The 19,433-nt window shown below is 42.6% G+C and overlaps 1 protein-coding gene across 1 annotated transcript in view; it reads right to left on the bottom strand.

Annotated features, from left to right (window-relative positions):
* Positions 1–18,054, bottom strand: part of LOC119654045 — a 49,876-nt gene extending 31,822 nt beyond the window's left edge. The window contains exons 1-4 of the mRNA XM_038059208.1: positions 17,863–18,054; positions 17,562–17,794; positions 17,353–17,483; positions 8,678–9,018 (exon numbers count right to left, since the gene is read on the bottom strand). Of these exons, the coding sequence (XP_037915136.1) occupies positions 8,678–9,018; positions 17,353–17,483; positions 17,562–17,794; positions 17,863–17,932 (775 nt within the window). The 5' untranslated portion in view covers positions 17,933–18,054. The remainder of the gene's footprint in view (positions 1–8,677; positions 9,019–17,352; positions 17,484–17,561; positions 17,795–17,862) is intronic.
* Between the last annotated feature and the right edge of the window lie 1,379 nt (positions 18,055–19,433).

The following is a 19,433-nucleotide window of genomic DNA, read 5'->3' as shown; positions in this document are numbered from 1 at the left end:
GAAGTTCAGGGGAAATCCCCGTAGCCACGATTGAGAGGAGATACACAGCCAATTGCGGATCTCTTAAAGGAAACCTTCGAAGGGATAGGAAGATTTGCTTCAAATAGTTGTGCGACCATGCCAATTTAAAACCTTGGCGTGGTAATAACCTGGAGACCTGCCTGCCGCCGATTATTGCCACTTTGTTGCTCACTTTCAATAAAGTCGTTCAGTTCAACGAGTCCAGTAATTAAAAAGGAGTTGGTAGACATATGCGGCAAGATTTGGACCGCAAGGTTTCGACGGTATCCCTAGAGGAGGTTTGTAAGTGGTAGTGAAAACTAGGCCGATTTTTTCGCCATCACCTTTGAAGTGTTCCTAAAAGAACGAATATCTCAGGCTCAATGGAAAAAAGTTGGCGTTGCTCGCAAATCCAATAAGCCATTGGGAGATCCAGCATCAAATTTCCCGGTCTGCCTCTTGGATACACTTGGGAAGATAATGAAGAGAGTTATTTACAACAGACTGCTACCCTTCATCGAAAGCAGCAATGGCTCGTCAAAGTGTCAGTGTGGGTTTTATCACGTCCACTTTATGGAAGATGCAATAAGCATTGTGGTGAATCTGGTAAAAGATGTGCTGAGTTCTGTGCCGGTTGGCATTGGATATCAAAAATGAATTTATCTCCATCTACTGACCAGAATTAAAGGGGCGTGCAGAGAGGACTATCTGGTATGGATCGGATGAGAGCAACAAAGAGTACGTCGTCAGGAAGCGGCCCACAGGGCTCTTGTTGTAGTGCTTGGTTTTCCCATCCCAGAAAGCTATGGTTGTCGGTTGCGGATGACTTGGTCGTAGTTGTTACAGCAATATATTCAGAAGATATGGAGTTCTACCGACGGAGATAGTGAGTACGGTAAAGTCCTGGCCAGAGCCGGGCTCTACTTGGGGGACTAACGAAATGTAGAAAGAAGAATACTGTGAAAGTGAAAGTCGGTGAAGATGCGATCGTCTTAAAGTCGGTCAAATACATGGGGGTGCTAAACTGAGCTTTAGGGAACATCGAAAGCATGCATGTCAAATGGCAGTTAGTGTCAATGCAGCGTTTGAAAAATGTTACCGATTCTTCATGACCCAAAACACTATCAGAGACTGCTTGCACCCGGAGTAGCGCAATCCATTCTGCTTTATGTGGCACCTGTGTGAGTGGCGCTCTCATAGAAGGAAGTGTTTAGTTTACTGGTTGATGGCTCTGAATGTATGCAGCGCTTCTAGATTAGATGAGGCAGTACTGGAAGTGGCGGATATGATCCCACCCGGCATTCTGGCAAAAGAAATGATGGTGTTGTATGCAATTTATGGTGTTCTAAGGTGGCGAAGCGTTAGATGGGGCAGCAACTATGTCGACCGGGTCAACACTAAGTCGCCAAGGAGAAACTTTACGTGGTGGCACCGGAAAACGCCGTATTCACATTGACTTGTTGATCGTGATTCAGTAGGCGCAAGCTTCAAGGCCTTGGGCTATTAGATTCAAGTTTGCACGGGGGCTCATCTGAAGTGGCTTCGGCCACAAATCCTCACCAGTTACTTGGTACCATGGGAACCGGGATGGCCTCCCAAGTTTATAAGGCTCAGGAGAATTCAAGGGCATGTGTTCTCGATCTGGTTATTTGCGGTTCATCCCTTAGTAGGATTTTCATAGGGTTGTGGTTATCTTTACATCGTGGATATAGACTTTCGAGACTCAAGTGTTGCGCTATACAACTCGGGTGCCGTACTCCTTACTTCGGAACAGATTTTAGGCAGGTCTTGCATCCACCAGTATGAATACTGAGCCTGCACTCTGTATAAAGTGGCATTATTGGGTTGAACACAACGGGGTTTTGATTGTCACAAAACGAGTCCGTGTCTTGAGAAGACTGTATGTTGTGTGTTATGATGGCGGGTATTCACGTAAAATTGCCAAGTCAGAACTATATGGAAGACGTATGCAGGGGCGCAGACCGTGGGAATTTGCCAAGGTTAGAGTCTTAGGAGCTCTGCCAACGCAGGTGGAACGATTTGACAAAGGTTTTGGGTTGGATGATTCGCTAAATCGTCCTGAATGCGGTGGATAGGACAGGATGCAGAGCATGTCATGTTTCACCGCCCACAGTTTGTAATGGGAGAAGGAATTTCAAGGAAGCGAGGCGAAGGCGGGTGAGCCTCGAGAGTATACATAGTTGAGAAGATGCTGAGGTCGAAGGTAGGGCTTACGCTTTCCTCCACAATTATAAAAATACAAAACCATCTACCAAGGAAGAAAGCAAAGAGAAGCAGAAATAATATCTAAATGGAGTTTCCGTAGGGCTGAGGTTGAAGAGAGCCGGGTTAGTTTTTAGTGCGTGGGTTCTAGTTCTGACGCTAGTGCGGCTCAGCTGAAGCACGACGTCAAAGACGTGCCGGAGATTTTCTGCAAGACCGAAGGGGAGGAGTTCGCAACCGGGTGCTGGAACAGAACCGGGTTTGTATGCAGTGAGGATTAAGTAAGTGATTAAACTTTTGGACAACTGTTTCATCCCGACGGAAGTTCTCATTAAATACTCGTAAAAGATTTGTAAACTCCGCCATGCTATTAACATAGTATGCTGGTCCCAAGCCCAGGTAAAGGAGGAGGGTTTGAGGCAACGTACTCTGTACTATCCTCAGTAAAACAAAAATAAAATGCTGAGATCAGGGAAAGAGATAAATAGAGTATAGTTGGAGTTATTCTACTATGCTAAATCCTACCTGATCTCTCTTGGTGACAGGCCCCGCGACAGGTCGACCAAGAAAATGCATAGAATGTCGTTACAAACATGATGATCGGATTAAGTCACAGGCCTCGGAGAAATGCTAGGGCGTCCACCTCAGTCGACGCGGCAGGACGGGCCCCGGTCCTGTCGAGAAATGGGCAAGGGTTCTTGACGCATGGACGGCGTCAGGACGTAAGCAAGTTAGTCCGCACACAACGAACAAAACAAATACGTGTCTGCACCCTAAATGTTGGTACCCTAACTGGAAAGACCGAGGAACTCGCAAGAGCCCTTCGGAGAAGGTGCATTGACATCTGCGCTCTGCAAGAAACCCGATGGTCTGGTGCCAAAAGCTGCGACATTGAACGCGAACGCGGTAAAAATGGCTACAAACTTCTCTATTTTGGTAACCCACACACTCAATATGGTGTTGGCATTGCCATCTCAGCGGGTTTCCGTGATGCCATTAAAGAAGTCGAACGATTTGATGATCGGCTGATGAAGCTCACCATTATATCAGCTGATCGCACTATTCACTTCTTCACCGCGTATGCACCACAGACAGGCCGACCAGATGCCGAGAAAGATGCCTTCTGGAAACTTCTCGATGAAAAGACTTGTCACGTGCCTGCTGACGATTACATAATCATTGCCGGCGACCTTAATGGTCATGTGGGTGAAAAGGCAGACGGTAACAGGTGCCATGGGGGAAAGGGGTTCGGAGCGCGCAATGAAGGTGGCGAGCGTATAATCGATTTTGCGGACACCCATGACCTTGTACTTATGAATACTTGGTTCATCAAACGATTGTCTCATCTTCCCACATTTTATAGTGGAAACAATAAAACGCAAATCGACTATATTCTCATAAGACGTCAACATTTTACCACTGTCACTGATTGCAAAGTCGTTCCCTATGAGACCATCGCACCTCAGCATTGGCCGTTGATTGCTGTCCTGCGAATTAAGCCACCGATAAAACGACGTGAGGAACGCACTGGTCCGCCGCGCATTAAATGGTGGCGATTTGGTGAGAAGAATGAAGAAATGGTCTCACTCATACGATTGCCAACCATTACGAATGTGGAAGAATCATGGAACCAAATGAAAGACACGATCCACAAAGCGGCCTCTGCCACCCTCGGGGTCACCAAGCCGGGTAAGCGGTACATCAACCGAGATACTTGGCTTTGGAATGATGATGTTGAAATGAAGGTCCGTGAAAAGAAACGCCTCTACCACAAATTTCTCGACGATAAAACACCTGCTAATTGGCAAATTTATAAGAATGCCAACCGGGAAGCAAAGAAAGCGGTCGCTGTCACCCGAGCGAACTATTTCAAAAATCTTTACGATAAACTGGACACTCGGGATGGCGAGAGAGATCTGTGTCGACTTGCTAAAAGCCGTGATGAACGCACACAGGATATCGAACACTTCTGTTGTGTTAATGACAAGAACGGTACTTTGCTTACCAATCGTCGAGCCGCAACGGATAGATGGCGAGAATACTTCGAGCAGATTTCAACTGAAGAATTTGCTCATCCTCCACTTCCACAATCATTGCCGACATTTGGAGCAGTTCCACCAGTCAGCGCAACTGAAGTCGAGGAGGCAATAAAACAAATGAAATCGGGGAAAGCAACAGGACCTGATGACATCGCATCTGAGCTCTGGAAAGCGAAGAGCTGGGACCCAACACTGTGGCTCAGTGAATTCTTTAACCGGGTTATTCAGGAAGGAAGAACACCATCTGACTGGCAAGAAAGTACCACTGTTCCAATATGGAAAAAGAAAGGTAGCCCAGCAGAATGTGTGATCTGCCCAGAACTGAGCGATTTAAATACCTCGGGTCAACGCTATCAGCCAATGGAGAGCTCCGTTATGAAATTGCTTCACGCATTAACGCAACCTGGATGAAGTGGCGTTCCACAACTGGTGTCCTTTGTGATCGACGTACCAACGAACGTCTCAAATCTAAAATTTACCGCAATGTCGTCCGTCCAGTCGCTCTCTATGGTTCTGAGTGTTGGCCGACCATAAAAGACAATGAACGGCGTCTCGCGGTAATGGAAAGGAAGATGCTACGTTGGACTAGTGGCGTCACACGTTTAGATCACATCCGAAATGAGGATATCCGCGATCGTTATGGGGTTGCACCGATCGTGGAAAAGTTGCGAGAGAGGCGTCTTCGATGGTATGGTCACGCAATTCGTGCAAACGAGAATTCACTTGCAAAGATTGGTCTGAACATCGAAGTGGATGGTAAACGACCAAAAGGCAGACCTAAGCAACGGTGGCTTGATACGCTGGATGGGGATTTGAAAGCCTCGAGATTGCACCCAGATCAGGCATTCGATAGAGCCAAATGGCGAAGCCGATCACGACGAGCCGACCCCGCTTGTGAACGGGACAAAGGCTGAAGAAAAAGAAGAAGACTCGTAAAAGATTTGTAACTGAAATTAAGGCCTACGTTGTCTTTAATGAGATGAGAATCGCTACTGAAAAAAAAAAATTCTACCTGCAGAAGACAGTGTAACACCTTCGCCAAGAGCTTTTACTGAGCCCAGGCGGTATCCTCCTTGTCCCGAAATTAGCGATATTTCAAACGAGTTGTAGACCGAAAGCAACACAGTTCGAATGAGAAATTATGCCGATAATGAGAAACTAATAATTGGTGACCAAAAATCATCTTCCAGAAAAGAATTCGTAGGCTCGTTTTGGGGTGATTGTGGATTCTGGTGAAATTTGACTTCAGAGGCAGTATCGGAATTCTTGAAAGCACTTTCTGTTTTCCTTTTCGCACTACGCACTCCTTTTCTCAATAGCTAAATAACAGCATCCATACTATTCGTGAACCTAATTTGGAGGGCATTGTTAGCTTCTTCACTACCCTTTGCTTTTACAACAACCAAATTGAAAAAGTTTTCGATTGTGAAATCCTGTCCGGCTTGACCCTTCTCTCATGATGTTCATAATTGAAGTATTGTAGGAAGCAATCGCAGCGTCTATGCCGCTATCCTTATCATCTGCCGAAATTATTGAACCCTCCGGCCAATTCCTGATCTTCAGGTAATACGAATAGCGTGCCAATGATTTAAGGTTGTTATACCGAAATTTTACAAGTTGTTCCCCCTCGGGGGATCTGTATTAATTTGGTACTACAATAAGGGTTTCCAAAACTTGAAGATGGGAAAAGCTTTGAGGTCATTCGTGATTATGAACAATCACATCACCACCGAGTTGTGGATTTCGGAAGCCTCACGAAATTCATGTCCCCCCCTCCCCAAAGAAAAATCGGCGGGAGGCATGTTTTTCATTTTAATGGAAAGTTTGCATTTATTGTAGCTAAAAACTAAAGTACGACAACTTTAACTTTGGGGAAAACTAAAAATCTGATTATGGCCGGTTCGTCCGCGTTGCTACCGCCGAAATTGACCCGTAATTGGGAAGGAAAGATACGGCGGAAGGAAACGTTTATAATTGTAGACTAAATCCTGCCTGTCAGAATCCTCTCCTCCATCCTTACCGGCAAGAACGGAACAAGAAGAGATATCAACGAAGTTGGTTCCTCCCATATAAATACGCGCACAAAGGCGGGAAAGAGAAGGACGTATAAGTAAACTGCAGTCTTACTTTTGACCGCGGCCGTAGGAATTTCCTCCAAAAAAAGTCAGAGAGACAATTTTCCACCCTCCGAGACCGCTATGAAAAAATGCTCGAGGTTTCGCTGTTTTGATGCGTCTACCGTAGAGTGGCTCTACCAAAAAATCCTAGCTTTGAGTTCTCAGGATCGCTCCAAGTTCAGCATTGTGAACACCGAACTGTGCAGTGCGGAGCATGATGATGGATATCTAGCGCTCGAACGAGGGCAGAGAACACCATTCGTAAACTGGGTAAAGACAGCCTGGGCATTGATTTCGAACTTTGAAGGGTGAAGTTCATGGATGCCAGGAAGGATAAATCGGCGAATGAGAAGAATTTTAGCTTGGTAAGTCTGAAGGTAATTGAAAAAATAAAAAATTTTGACTGACGGTTTCGTCCAGGGCAGAGGCAACTCATCAGACTAGCTCTAGTCTAGCTTAGACTACAACGACTGGGGTTTCAAGTCCAATATAATTCGCAACCTTGTCGTGTTTTTGCGATGATAAAAGGGAGCGTCTTTCCACCTGTTGGCACTTTCGGTCACGCTGCTCCCAGGGCAGAGGTGAGGCAGCGTCTGATGAGTTGCCTCTGCCCTGGACGAAACCGTCAGTCAAAATTTTTGATTTTTTCAATTCTTAATACTTGGGGTGCTACGCTCCAATACTAGGGATCCATGGACTAAAAAACGTGGGAGTAAGTTGCTCCTCATTTAGTCCGGTCCACCATCAAGTGGATGGGGACTTAGGATCCCGCAGATCCTAAACAACAAGTCTGAAGGTGCCTAAGGGCAGTTATCATATGATTTCCCCAAGGATTGTAATCTAATCATATCAGGAAACTGTTATTTGAGGAGCGAAGAAAAACGATGTTCTTCGACTCCTATAAAATAGATATCAGAGAAATCGATCAGAAGGTATTGAGTTTTTGATGGTACACACCGACCGGGTATAAACTTCGATTTTCTATTACATGTAAGATTAAGCTTATGTCGAAAAACACACAGGCTGGTCGAATTAACCTGCAGCATATCAAAGGCTCGTCCTGTTAAGCGAGGGTGACGAAACTGGAGGACTGCAATGGGTTCGATCTAATCAAATCTGCGATATTGGATCAGTTAAGGGGGCTACGATATTTTAGAATGAAGAATCAATAAAACGGAGAGCCTGCGTCCTGATCTTAGAGGGAAAACCATGCTGATCCCAGCAACTAAATGTGGTCACCGTATAATACCAGATTTATGGCAAAAGGAGAAACGTCATAAGTTGCGTGAGAACTTAGGTGTCTGGTAGTGTATGGAGAATCAAGAAAGTAGAAAATACAATCCTATACTTCATCTGGTCTTATGACTTTAAACGTAGGGTGCGCCCTAAAAGTCCTAAAAATCTGCACTACAAAGTTGTAAGGGTTGACTAGAGACTGGCAGATGCTTACTTGCTGCGTTACTTAAATTTCGTCTGACTATTGCAGGCGAACAGGCAATAATACAAAGACCGAAATCTAGGTAACCAGATTGCATGGAGTCCAATGAACTTCTTGGCAACAAAGTGGAGCTCCCTAGCTAATTAAAGACTCCTTTCTGAGTCGCACACTTTCAGAGTGCTTTGAAGAGGGTCATCTTATTATCTGTGGCAAATGGGGTAAAACGATTCCTTAGTGGAACCAAGAATTGCAAATCAACCAGAAGACATTTGAGTTATGCGTGTAGAAGCAATAAGAATGAAGACTAGTTAAACTTTACTTGGTCGGTCAAATCGGACTCGAGATCAATGCATAGATTGATTCGTTTACATCTATAGAGAAGCAACGGACGTGAGGGCCATCGAGCATTGTATGATTTATGGGGAGAACTGAATCCAGTTTTTATTATGTCTGCTGATTCTCGCAACCTCAAATTTAGATAAAACTGGGACGAACCAGGAGAATGCATGGCGGGATATACTGAGGATTTCTACACCGATGGTTCAAAAACAAAACGGGCTTCTGGAGCAAGAGTCAACAAAACATTTTCTACTTCTAATGGACGCATCAGATATCACATTTTTGGTGCTGATTTGCTCCAGTTGCAGCAGAATCCGGAATGTTCCATTAGACGGGCGACTTGGATACAATGGACATTGGAACATTACAGAAGAAAGGAATATATTTTTACTTATAGGTATATAGGAATGGAAAATATTATTTTGGTTAAAATATCCTTATTCGAAATTCTTCTCCGTTCATAGCAAATCCCTCTACAAAAACATCAGTGTGCATATACGGTACATAATTGAAATACTCACGGAAGTCTCGGTACGATAGGTTAACCTTCTTTTCCATATCTTCATTTTTTGTGTCCTTCTGGATTGTAAGATCCTCCTTAAATTTCTGACGTTCCTCTTCGGTTGATGCTTCGAAACTTCGATAAAATCTTAGTGCGTTTTCCGCCTCATCATTTCTTTTGTTTTTGATGAGATACTGAGGAGTTTCGGGCAAAGAATATATTGCAAATATATAAACGATCGCTAATCCAATTATGATGCGTGGATATAAACTGTAGCTAAGATGTGATGCAAGAATGAATCCTGAAAGCAATCCTGCATTGAAAGTTATTGTGACTATTGATCCAAGCGCTCCACGGATCCTGAGGAAAAATGAAGAATCAATACACAGATTTTGGCAACATGGAGTACTTTTCATGTAAAATTAAAAGATTGCCTTTAAGGTAATTACTTTAACTGATATAAAATCATATTAAAAAGAATTTACTGTCTATTTGTCATCCGTCGGCTTCTTTGTCGGTCTTTCCGATTTCTCTTCTTTTTTTTATTTTTTTTTTAAGGACCTACTAAATTCACACCTACTAAAACCACAGCAGTGGAGCCAGTACAGAGCCCTATGGGATAGCGGAAGGGGCAACGTACACCTTGGGTCGGTTATCGATATCATACCAGACCCTATATTCTTTCAAGGGACTTCCAGATAAGGCTTTCGTTGGTCGGATCGAGTGCATTTTTCACGACCAAATTTGGGTACACCCATTGGTAAGAGCACTTAGGAAGGGACGTATATATGTGTTTTGCAAACTGGCGTGATACCAAGAGTTGTAATATAAAATATGGTTGCAGTAAAAGTGGCTACTAGCTCATAATATTGCATTGCATGACTGACAGTTTCTTTGATACTATTCTAGAAGTCGAGCATTGCTTATTGAAAGACGTCCTGGACGGACAGATAGTAGACTTCAACAGACGGATTTGCTCATTCACCACGTCCGACATTTGAAACCATTCCACTTGTCAGGACTTCAGCCGTTTAAGAGGAAATCAATCGAATGAAATGGTGGAAAGCAACAAGATCTAATTAAATTATAGCTGAGTTTTCGAAAGTACAGAATTAAGACGAATCCGAAATTGTAATGTCCGTGATTTACAAATTTTTCGCGGCAAGCCCTAGGAAATTAATTCTTCCGCCTATCAAAGTCCTTGAAAGGATTTCCACTTTTTGGTGCTTATCAATTCGTTGAGTTTATTCCGAAGATACTTCTAAGTTTTCAATTTCATGCCGAAGCCTAGTCCGCTCTGGATTCATTACAATGTTCTCGCTAGGTAACAACTTCGTTTTTATCCTTTTCGCTGTTTGACGAGTTCGTAATTCGGGGCCGAACCAGATGATTCACTTCCGATATGGTTTGCATATTAAGACCTCTTTAATGTCTTACGCCCTGTCGGTTGGGGCTTAAGGATACACTCAAAGCCTTCCCTGATAAGGGACTAAATGGAATAGAAATTTGTTGGATGCTAAATTTTGAAACTTTATTGCTACCGAAATATCGTCAACCCTTCGGACCGCCTATCGAAAACGGACTATGATTGGCTTCTGGAATGTGCAAAGGCTACTCGACAATGGTAGCGAGGCTCCTCAGAATGCTCGCTTTCTCCAAACGATCCTTTTTACAATCGGAAGAGTTATTTTGCTGATCGAGCGATATAATGAGTAACACGCCTGAGAATATCGATGAGCATTGTGCCGCCATGCTCTTTTGTTAGGTACTACAAAGGACGTTGGCCACGTCCCGAAGTCGTCGAAGTGGATCGATGAACGGAAAGGGGTTGAAGGCTCTACTCCGATTCCGACCGAAATCCCGCAGCATGGAAGGCGGTGATAAATTTGTATATCTGGGAGGTGTGATTTCCGCCGGCAGCGGCACCGTACTAGATGTTGCCTGATGCATTAACAATGCTAGATCCGCTGTTGCTGTCCTGTTTAAAATCTGGAAGTGCAGTTATCTCAACACTAATATTAAGTTGAAACTGTTCTGTGCTAGTGTAGTAGTGTAGTACATGGAAAGTGAATTCCATTCTTACCCAAAAGCTCCAAGCTTTGGTCAATTCCTGTCTGCGTAGTATCATCGGAGTACGCTGGCCTGACACTATCTCAAACGGAAAACTCGATCGGCGCACAGATTTGACACTCGTATGCGATGCCATGGTTATGCCATGGAGTGGAATCTACTCTTCCAAGATGGCCGACGGGTGGGTCGCCCCAAGGGCACTTGGCGCATAACAGTAGATCACAAATGAGAGCATCACGGGGAGCCTTGAGGGAGTTGAAACGCATTTTGGGTAACCGCGTGCGATGGCGTGTAGGTGTCGTTGATGCGCTATACGCCACCAATGGTGATGAGGTTGTTGTTGTTGATGTTATTCTCACTTAGCCGCTCACTTAGCTGCTCTTAGCCGGAATACCTGTACCTTTCCAATTCCAATCCATTTTATTTACTTTCTTAATCAGTCACAGCCTATTTCACAGTCTCTGAAATATTCAGCTTCTAGAGGCAGTAATTGATTTAGCCAACTCTGATTTCATCAGACGTTGCTTTTCCCAATAAACTGATGATTGCTTGTTGCGTTCTCCATAAGGCTTCCTGAATTATGACGACAAATTACGGTCTTCTATGTTTTTGTTCTTAGTTCAACATCGTACTTTGAAGACCTCTCTACCTGCTTGGATATTTCTTCAGCTGTTTGTCTGCCGCACGCATTCGATTTACAAACCTTGTTGCATCTTGATTGAGGATGAGAAGCAAGCATTTGGGAATATGAGAGAGGCTTGAAGTGGATCTAAATCTTTAGGTTGATCGCGAAATGGAAGTAGGAGGTTAAAATTGCAACTTAAAATTGCAACTTACAGAAACTTCCCAAACAAAAGATCCCGAAAGGCACTTTTCGAGCACCGTGACACCAATTGTGATATATATGTGAAATTTCAGAAATTTATGATTTCGGCCATTTTTAAACCCATACTTGGGGGAGATTTCCATCAAGTAATCCATGGACTGCACCTTTAGATACAATGTCTGAAAGAAATAACAAGGGCAGACTCTGTGGAGATTAGCGCATACTCAACAGCTGGACTTGTAACGACAGTTATCCTTTTCGACACAACTAAACACTCTCCGGGAAAATGTAATTTCATCCACAGACCTGGTAGGACCATTAACCGGACCCGGGAAGTGAAGGAGATATCCCCAAAACAACACCATTCGGCGCCGTTTCCGATTATGATATTTGGCCTACGAAATCCATAGCAAACATTCCGGTTTTGATTTCTATTATCTATGACATATGAGTGGTTTTATCTTCATATGAAGAGCACCTCAACCACTTTAGAACTTTCTTCTATAGGTTAAACCATATAGAGAGGTGCTGAATTTTCCTGGTGAAGTAGGTTCATATCCGGAGCTGAGCAGGTACCCCTCAGCGAGGATATTCATCGCAAAATCAAAGGAAATTCACAAGAAAAAGGCGCCGAAATAGGTAACGCTGGTTGCTTATCTGAAACACATTGCCCTATGGGCATTATTACGATGTATCGGATTTCGCGACCGGGACAACAACGGGTTGACTGTAACTGGGAACCATCGGGTTTCCTCTCGAAGAAGCGAGTACTCACCACCGATCCCAGTATCTAACCTGTTGCGACAACGTTGTCGCAGGGGCATTATTACGCATTGATCATTTATTGATTCCGCAAAGCTTTCAGCATCCCAGTTTTGAAGTGCGGCAGTAGGAAAATAAACACCTTCATCTTAAATAAGTCCACGTTATGGGGGCCAGCTGCAAAATATGGCACATTATTCGTTTATTCCAGAAACTGCTTCCATCGCTTACCTCACTTCGGAACGAACGTCATCTTTAAATTGTTAGCACAAATACGCGTGGTTGCAATAATTGCTAATGATGAAAAGTGAGTTGCCATGTAATTGCGAAAATTTGTTTTCATCATCATCACCATCATCACCGGCGCAACAACCGGTATCCGTTCTAGACCTGCCTTAATAAGGAACTCCAGACATCCCGGTTTTGCGCCGAGGTCCACCAATTCGATATCCCTAAAAGCTGTCTGGCGTCCTAATCTACGCCATCGCTCCATTTTAGGCAGGGTCTGCCTCGTCTTCTTTTGCTACCATAGATATTGCCCGTATATACTTTAAGGGCTGGATCATCCTCATCCATACGGATTAAGTGACCCGCCCACCGTAACCTATTGAGCCGGATTTTATCCATAAATTGACGGTCATGGTATCGCTCATAGATTCCATCGTTATGTAGGCTACGGAATAGTCCATCCTCATGTAGGGGGCCAAAAATTCTTCGGAGGATTCTTCTCTCGAACGCGGCCAAGAGTTCGCAATTTTTCTTGCTAAGAACCCAAGTGTCCGAGGAATACATGAGGAGTGGCAAGATCATAGTCTTGTACAGTAAGAGCTTTGACCCTATGGTGAGACGTTTCGAGCGGAACAGTCTTTGTAAGCTGAAATAGGCTCTGTTGGCTGACAACAACCGTGCGCGGATTTCATCATCGTAGCTGTTATCGGTTATGATTTTCGACCCTAGATAGGAGAAATTATCAACGGTCTCAAAGCTGTATTCTCCAATTTTTATTCTTCCCGTTTGACCAGTGCAGTTTGATGTTGTTGGTTGCTTGGTTTCCGGTGCTGACGTTGCACCATATACTTTGTCTTGCCTTCATTGATGTGCAGCCCAAGATGTCGCACCATCCACCGCCTGCGCGATCTGGATGAAGGCAGTTGGAAGGCACAAACCTTCAGCACAGTTGGAAGACACAAACCTTCAACTTACAGAGGTCCACGTTATGGGGGCCAGCTACAATATATGGTACATTATTCACGCATTCCAGAAAACTGTGTTCAACCGCTTCCACTACCTGTCTCACTTCGGAAGAAACGTCACCATTAAATTCCTAGCACAAAGTGATGTTTAGCCACCTGCCAAACCGACTGTAGGAATTGTACGCGTGGTTGTAATAATTGTTAATGATGAAAAGAGAGTTTCATGTAATTATGCCCGTCGTGATGCACTACCATCATTTAGATTGAAGCACGTACATCTGGATCCTATCTTTATGTCTTATTGCGAGGGGCGACACCTGTAAGAGACAGCACCATCTCCCGATCAAGAAGCCACCACAGTTGCCGGAGCGTCCCCTATTATATGGATCTCCTTATGGAGTATACCACTTTGGATCATCTGAAGTCAGAGAGACAGTTTCAATTGAAGCAAGTATGCATGTGCTACTTCGCCAAGGAGTTAAGACAGTGTTTCGAAAATGTTACGACCAGTCAATGTAAGTTCACACAATAGCAAATTAGTCTTTATATTCAAGGACTTGGCGACAATAAGCCATTTTTACATCCAAAACAACGGTCCAGAGTAAATAGTCCAATATCATTTAGGCCATCAATGCATTAAAACCGAGTAAAGCTCTCAAAAAGTCTCTCTGCAAAATTATTTATCGCTAAAGCTGTAGTTACCACAGATCCGCTACTTCCACTAGTACGAAATACAAAACCTTTCCCAGAAAGTAGAAAAAGAGGATGATTGCTAAGATACCAAAAAAGGGAATCCGTTTTGGGTACGATAATCGGAGGGATATCTGCGTTCTTTCTAATTGCTAAAATAATCCTAGAACATATTAACGAATATCTTAAAAGCTGGATCGACAGAGGGCAGGATCGTTTTGACTCCGGGTCCTCCTGCATTGACCACATCAATATCCAAAGGATCATTTTGAAACAGTGAAAGGAGATTAGATCTTCACTTCACCTGCTGTTCATCGATTTCAAGAAAGCTTTCGATAGTGCTAACAGGGAGTATATCTGGCGTACTCTACGCAGGAGCGGCTTTCCGAAGAAACGAATAGCTATTATTACAGCGACGCATGATGACGCAAAATGTTACGTGATGCACCGAGGTAAAATCACATAGGATTCTAATATCTAAAGTAGAGCCCGCCAAAGGAATCTTGTTGCCTTCCCCCGATATTATTTATTTTTGTTGCTGTTTTCCGGAGGACGTGGAGGAGCCCAATAAACGATGAAATTAAGTATATATCGCAACCAAGACAACGGATTCAACAGGCTGAGATAATATCATTCACAACCACATATCTACGGTTGACTCCAAGCGTTTTGAAATTTTCATTTCGAATCCAAGCAAATACAAGCGTCTCATTATACAATATGCAAGGGCTCATGCTTAGACTCGTTTCACACGTATACGGCTCCATTTGGTTCGGTTTGAAAAGCTCCAGGTAGGATGAAGAAACCTGCTCAATGGCGTCTGTTGAGAAGTACCGAAAAAGGGGATATTTGCAAATGGGGCAAATGAAGTTAAAACTTCCAAAAATATTTATGGTTACGCCGAAAGGTTAGTTTTTCGTTTTGATTATAACAAATTGCTTGAGCCTTTGAACAGCAAATGGACCAAAAAGATTCTGGGACAAAATCTCAGCACGGGACGAAAATTTAGAAGGAACTTCCAGGGATTGCAATCACCTACGTGACTCATATATTCAACGCAATTCTACGTCCCGGCTATTACCGCAAGGCTTGGAAGTTTTGAGAAATTGCAATGATTTCTAAATGTGGGAAGGACCAACCGCAAGTTGAGTCCTTCAGGCCCATAAGTCAGCTACTCATCCTCTCAAGGGTATTCGCAAAACTACTACTTTCAAAGATCTCACGATATCTAGCAGATTGCAAAGTGATTGCGCAGTACCGAATTGGCTTTCAAGAGAAGCTTGATATAATGTGATTTTTGAGGTAAGGACTGTACTGCAGGTTAAAACATATTATACATCCATCTTCTTGTATGTGATCCACAATTTCGGCAAAGGGTGGTATGAATGTTCGATTTTTAAAATGGAATGGAATTTTGCCATTTATAGCCCAGCCCATCCATCCAGTTCCTCAAAGCAATTTCCGAGCAGTGGAGCGACACTCTTCTTCGATGGTGCTACAGCCCAAATCGAGGCTTGGCCTCCCGGATTCATCATCTCCAATTATCTCGATCCAAAGACACCGACCTTCTGTTAGAAAATCTTAGAATTGACCTGCAATCTGCGCCCTCTGGTCGGCTATCATCGGCTGTGCCTTCCAGCACTCGCTTTGGAATCCTTCCTTGCGCATTTGTTCGCTGTGGTCAGCCCATTGCAATTTCCGGATTTTGACTAACGTCGATCTTGGTGGGAGCTCAAATATTTCATACAATTCATGATTATATTTGATTCGCATGACATCTCCTTCGTTTCCGGCTCCGAAGAACTTTTCTTTGAAAGATATCGATGTGATTTTCCAACATTTGCACCAAGGGCCGTGTCTCGCATCCATACAGCAGCACGAGATGAATTAATATCTTGTATATGCGTAGTTTATTGCGTCTGTGTACTTTTATCGATCCACTTAACTCGCTGCTAACTATTACCAGTAACCTACCTCTGCTATCAACTGCGGCCACCTTGCAGATGACCTATTCGAGGACTAAGTTAAAGAGGGTGGGGTGGGCCATCCCCTTACTTGAAGGATGTAGGAAAACTTTGCATCAGTTCATTTTGCATTTTTTACCTGACCCTCGTATCGTACGCCTGACAGAAGTCAACGAACAGTTGGTGCAGATTGATGTCATATTCCCAAGACTTTTCAAGAACCTGCTCATATCTGGTCCGTTGTCGACCGTGCGAATCTGAAGCCACCCTGGTATTCCACGATGATGCTGTGCGCATACTCTTTCAATCGTCGTTCTATTATATTTGTCAGCACCTTGTAGTAGGTGCACAGCAAGAACAGACACTCTACCTCATCTACATTTCGGATTTACTAAAGGATCCTAATCTGATAACCTCAACCTTTGCAGATGATACTGGCATTTTAAGTATCCACACCGGTGTTCTGGTTGCATCAAGAAATCTGTGGACATTCCTAGGACGAATGGAAAAGTGGTTTCCAAACTTTAGAATTCACGTGAGCGAAAGTAAACACCAATACGTCAGTTTCATCTAAGATTTTTATGGCTAGTTTCTACTCTAGAAAGATTCAATAAAATGAATACGTCGGTAAAAAACTGCTATCCTAATTACAAGAGAAATGACTTTGGAAGCAGGAGCTATATTTCAAAAAGCTGTTGATAAAAATGCCTGTACGCGGCAAAAGGGCTGGAAAATAAAAGTGAACGAATTAAAATCTTTTCATGATGAACTTCTTTGGTTGAAAATACCATCAACCAACAAAAAGTATTAGATAAATATAAAGCAAGTTACTTCAGCGACTATTGACATCAAGTTTTGATGCAATGATGTTTGTTTTTCTATGTAGGATAAAAATAACGCGTTGTATGTGAAATATTGTCAAATTTCCTGGCTAATGGGATCGCTTTTCGCCAACAAGAAAGCTCTCCTTATAGGCAATATAAAGAAAATTAAATTAAATGATTTAGATTAAAGTGATGGTGCTGGATGCAAGGATTTACCTCAAGAAAAGTGAAATAATCCATACAAGGGTGGCTGCTACTTAGTTAATAAATAAGGAGCTGTTAATGCGCAAACACCCCCCACTCCTTGTTCTTTGAAGATGTTACTTTTACAGTAATAAGTAAAAATAAAAAATAAGATTCCTTACTTGCTGTCAGATATATCAGCAACAAATATTGGTATCACAATAAATGCACCAAATCCAGATATCCCGCTAAGTAGCCGAGCAACACATAAATGAATCGCTGTTGTACCAAAGATTATGAGCAACCAAAAACCCTAAAAGTGGAAAGGTTCACGTCGATTATTACTATCTGATTCCGTCATAATAATAAATTTGACAAAAGCATCACTCACTGTATGTGGTATTGTAAGCAAATACAAAGCCTTTTTCCGGCCAAGTTGATCAACTAGGATACCAAATAAAAAGGTTCCGAGGATACCTCCAATGCAGACCGTCGATCCGATCCATGACGCTTCTTCAACAGTGATAGGTCCAGATGGCAATGGGGAATTTTCGGATTGTAAAAGTGGAAGAGAAGGTGCACACCATGCAGTTGAGTGTCCTTGCGAAAAGGTTATAATGTTCACTGAAAACATATATTCGAATGAAACTAATCCTTAACGGATGCTACCGCGGGAAATATATAGGACAAACCTGCTAATGTGGCGAATATTTGGTTTTTATACTTCCTTAAAACTTTACGGTTTACACTGTTACTCTCCATTTAAGGACATAGGGAAAATCTCCCGACGAAGTGATTGGGGTTGAAATTTTTTTATAGGGATTTATGTAAAGTACTTTTTCTTAAAATCTTTCATAGAACGATTAACCACTCGACTCTTCAGGTATGACTAGACTGACTTAAATTATTAGAATCATTTAAAAAAGAACCGTTAGGGGAAGTGAGATTAAATTTATTATATTTTCCCTACGTTCAGATAATGTGAAAATAATATGCCACTGCAACTAGGTAACAAGGGCAGATAAAATGTTTTTGCAATAAATATGTCAGTATCCACATAAGAATAGTTAAGCTGGCAATAAAGATTAGATAAATATGTCCGGAAATATGCATACAGATGCACTTGAGTCTATTTTAAGGGTAGTTACTAGCAACTAGCTTTAAACTGTTCTGTGGGCAAAAGTGTATTAAGATTTACTCATTTTTAAGGTTTTGTGTGGAACACAAACTTATTAATATCGGTTTACTGTCTCTCTGTCTGTCTGTCACACGCATTTTTCTCGGAAACCGTTATAGTGATTTACATGATGTAAGGTGGGAAGTGTAAACGTTCACACATACAGTGAGTTACATCATTCTACGTCGAATTTAAGGGAGGGGTCCCCATACATGCAAAAGGGGGTATGAAAAAAAAACTCTTATTTAGCGCTTTCCGAAGCAGCTCTTAATTTTGACATTCGTTGCAAAGGTGGGGATTGCGGGGGTCGAAAGTGATCATTTCTTTCACGAACTCTGAGAACGGCACTTAACCGTAACATCTCAAAAAAATCGAAATAAACTTGATACCGATATATGTTAAAATAAAGTTAATAATAGTATACTACTATAATTATTAATAATTGAGTGCAAAACCCACTTAAGTTCATCCTAAAACCACGAAATTTTGCAGCAATATACTAGCATTATTACTAATAACGTTATAATAAGTCAAAGTTGTCACCTCTTTACAAATTCAAGACTTTGATGGTCAGTATCACATATAATAATATGCATGTACACACATTACGTGCTGCAAATGCCTACTCAAATGTTTTTACCTATAAAAGAAATATACAAAACCTTTCATACCTGAAGCGTCGAGCTTCCGGTTTTCCGAATTGTTATCAGCAGCGCTGCGTGAACTCAGCAAGTTGGCTCTTTTGTGTCTCGTTTACAAAGTATTTTTGATAAATACATTGACGACAGTGCACACAGACTGGACAATAGGCTGCCTCCTGGATATAAAGAAACCTTTCGTATAGCAACACTGACTAGTATGTAAGCTCGGCAACATCCTTAGCTTCCATTCGCACCTTTACAAGCTAATCTTTAGTTCTCTACATGGCCGGCAAGTGCAGTTCAGCAACAATTTTCTTCGTTCTATACTTATTCTACTAGAATCCCACAGGTATCCGTTCTTTTCGCCACTTCTCACCTTTCACAACGGACATTCCCAAGTCCGCTCCTTACCACAGTCCTATCCAGATCCTACAATATACCGATA

The sequence above is a fragment of the Hermetia illucens genome, chromosome 4, assembly GCF_905115235.1.
Source record: "Hermetia illucens chromosome 4, iHerIll2.2.curated.20191125, whole genome shotgun sequence".
Lineage (NCBI taxonomy): Eukaryota > Metazoa > Arthropoda > Insecta > Diptera > Stratiomyidae > Hermetia > Hermetia illucens.
The sequence above is the reverse complement of the archived record's forward strand: the minus strand, read 5'-3'. Positions and strand labels throughout refer to the sequence as shown.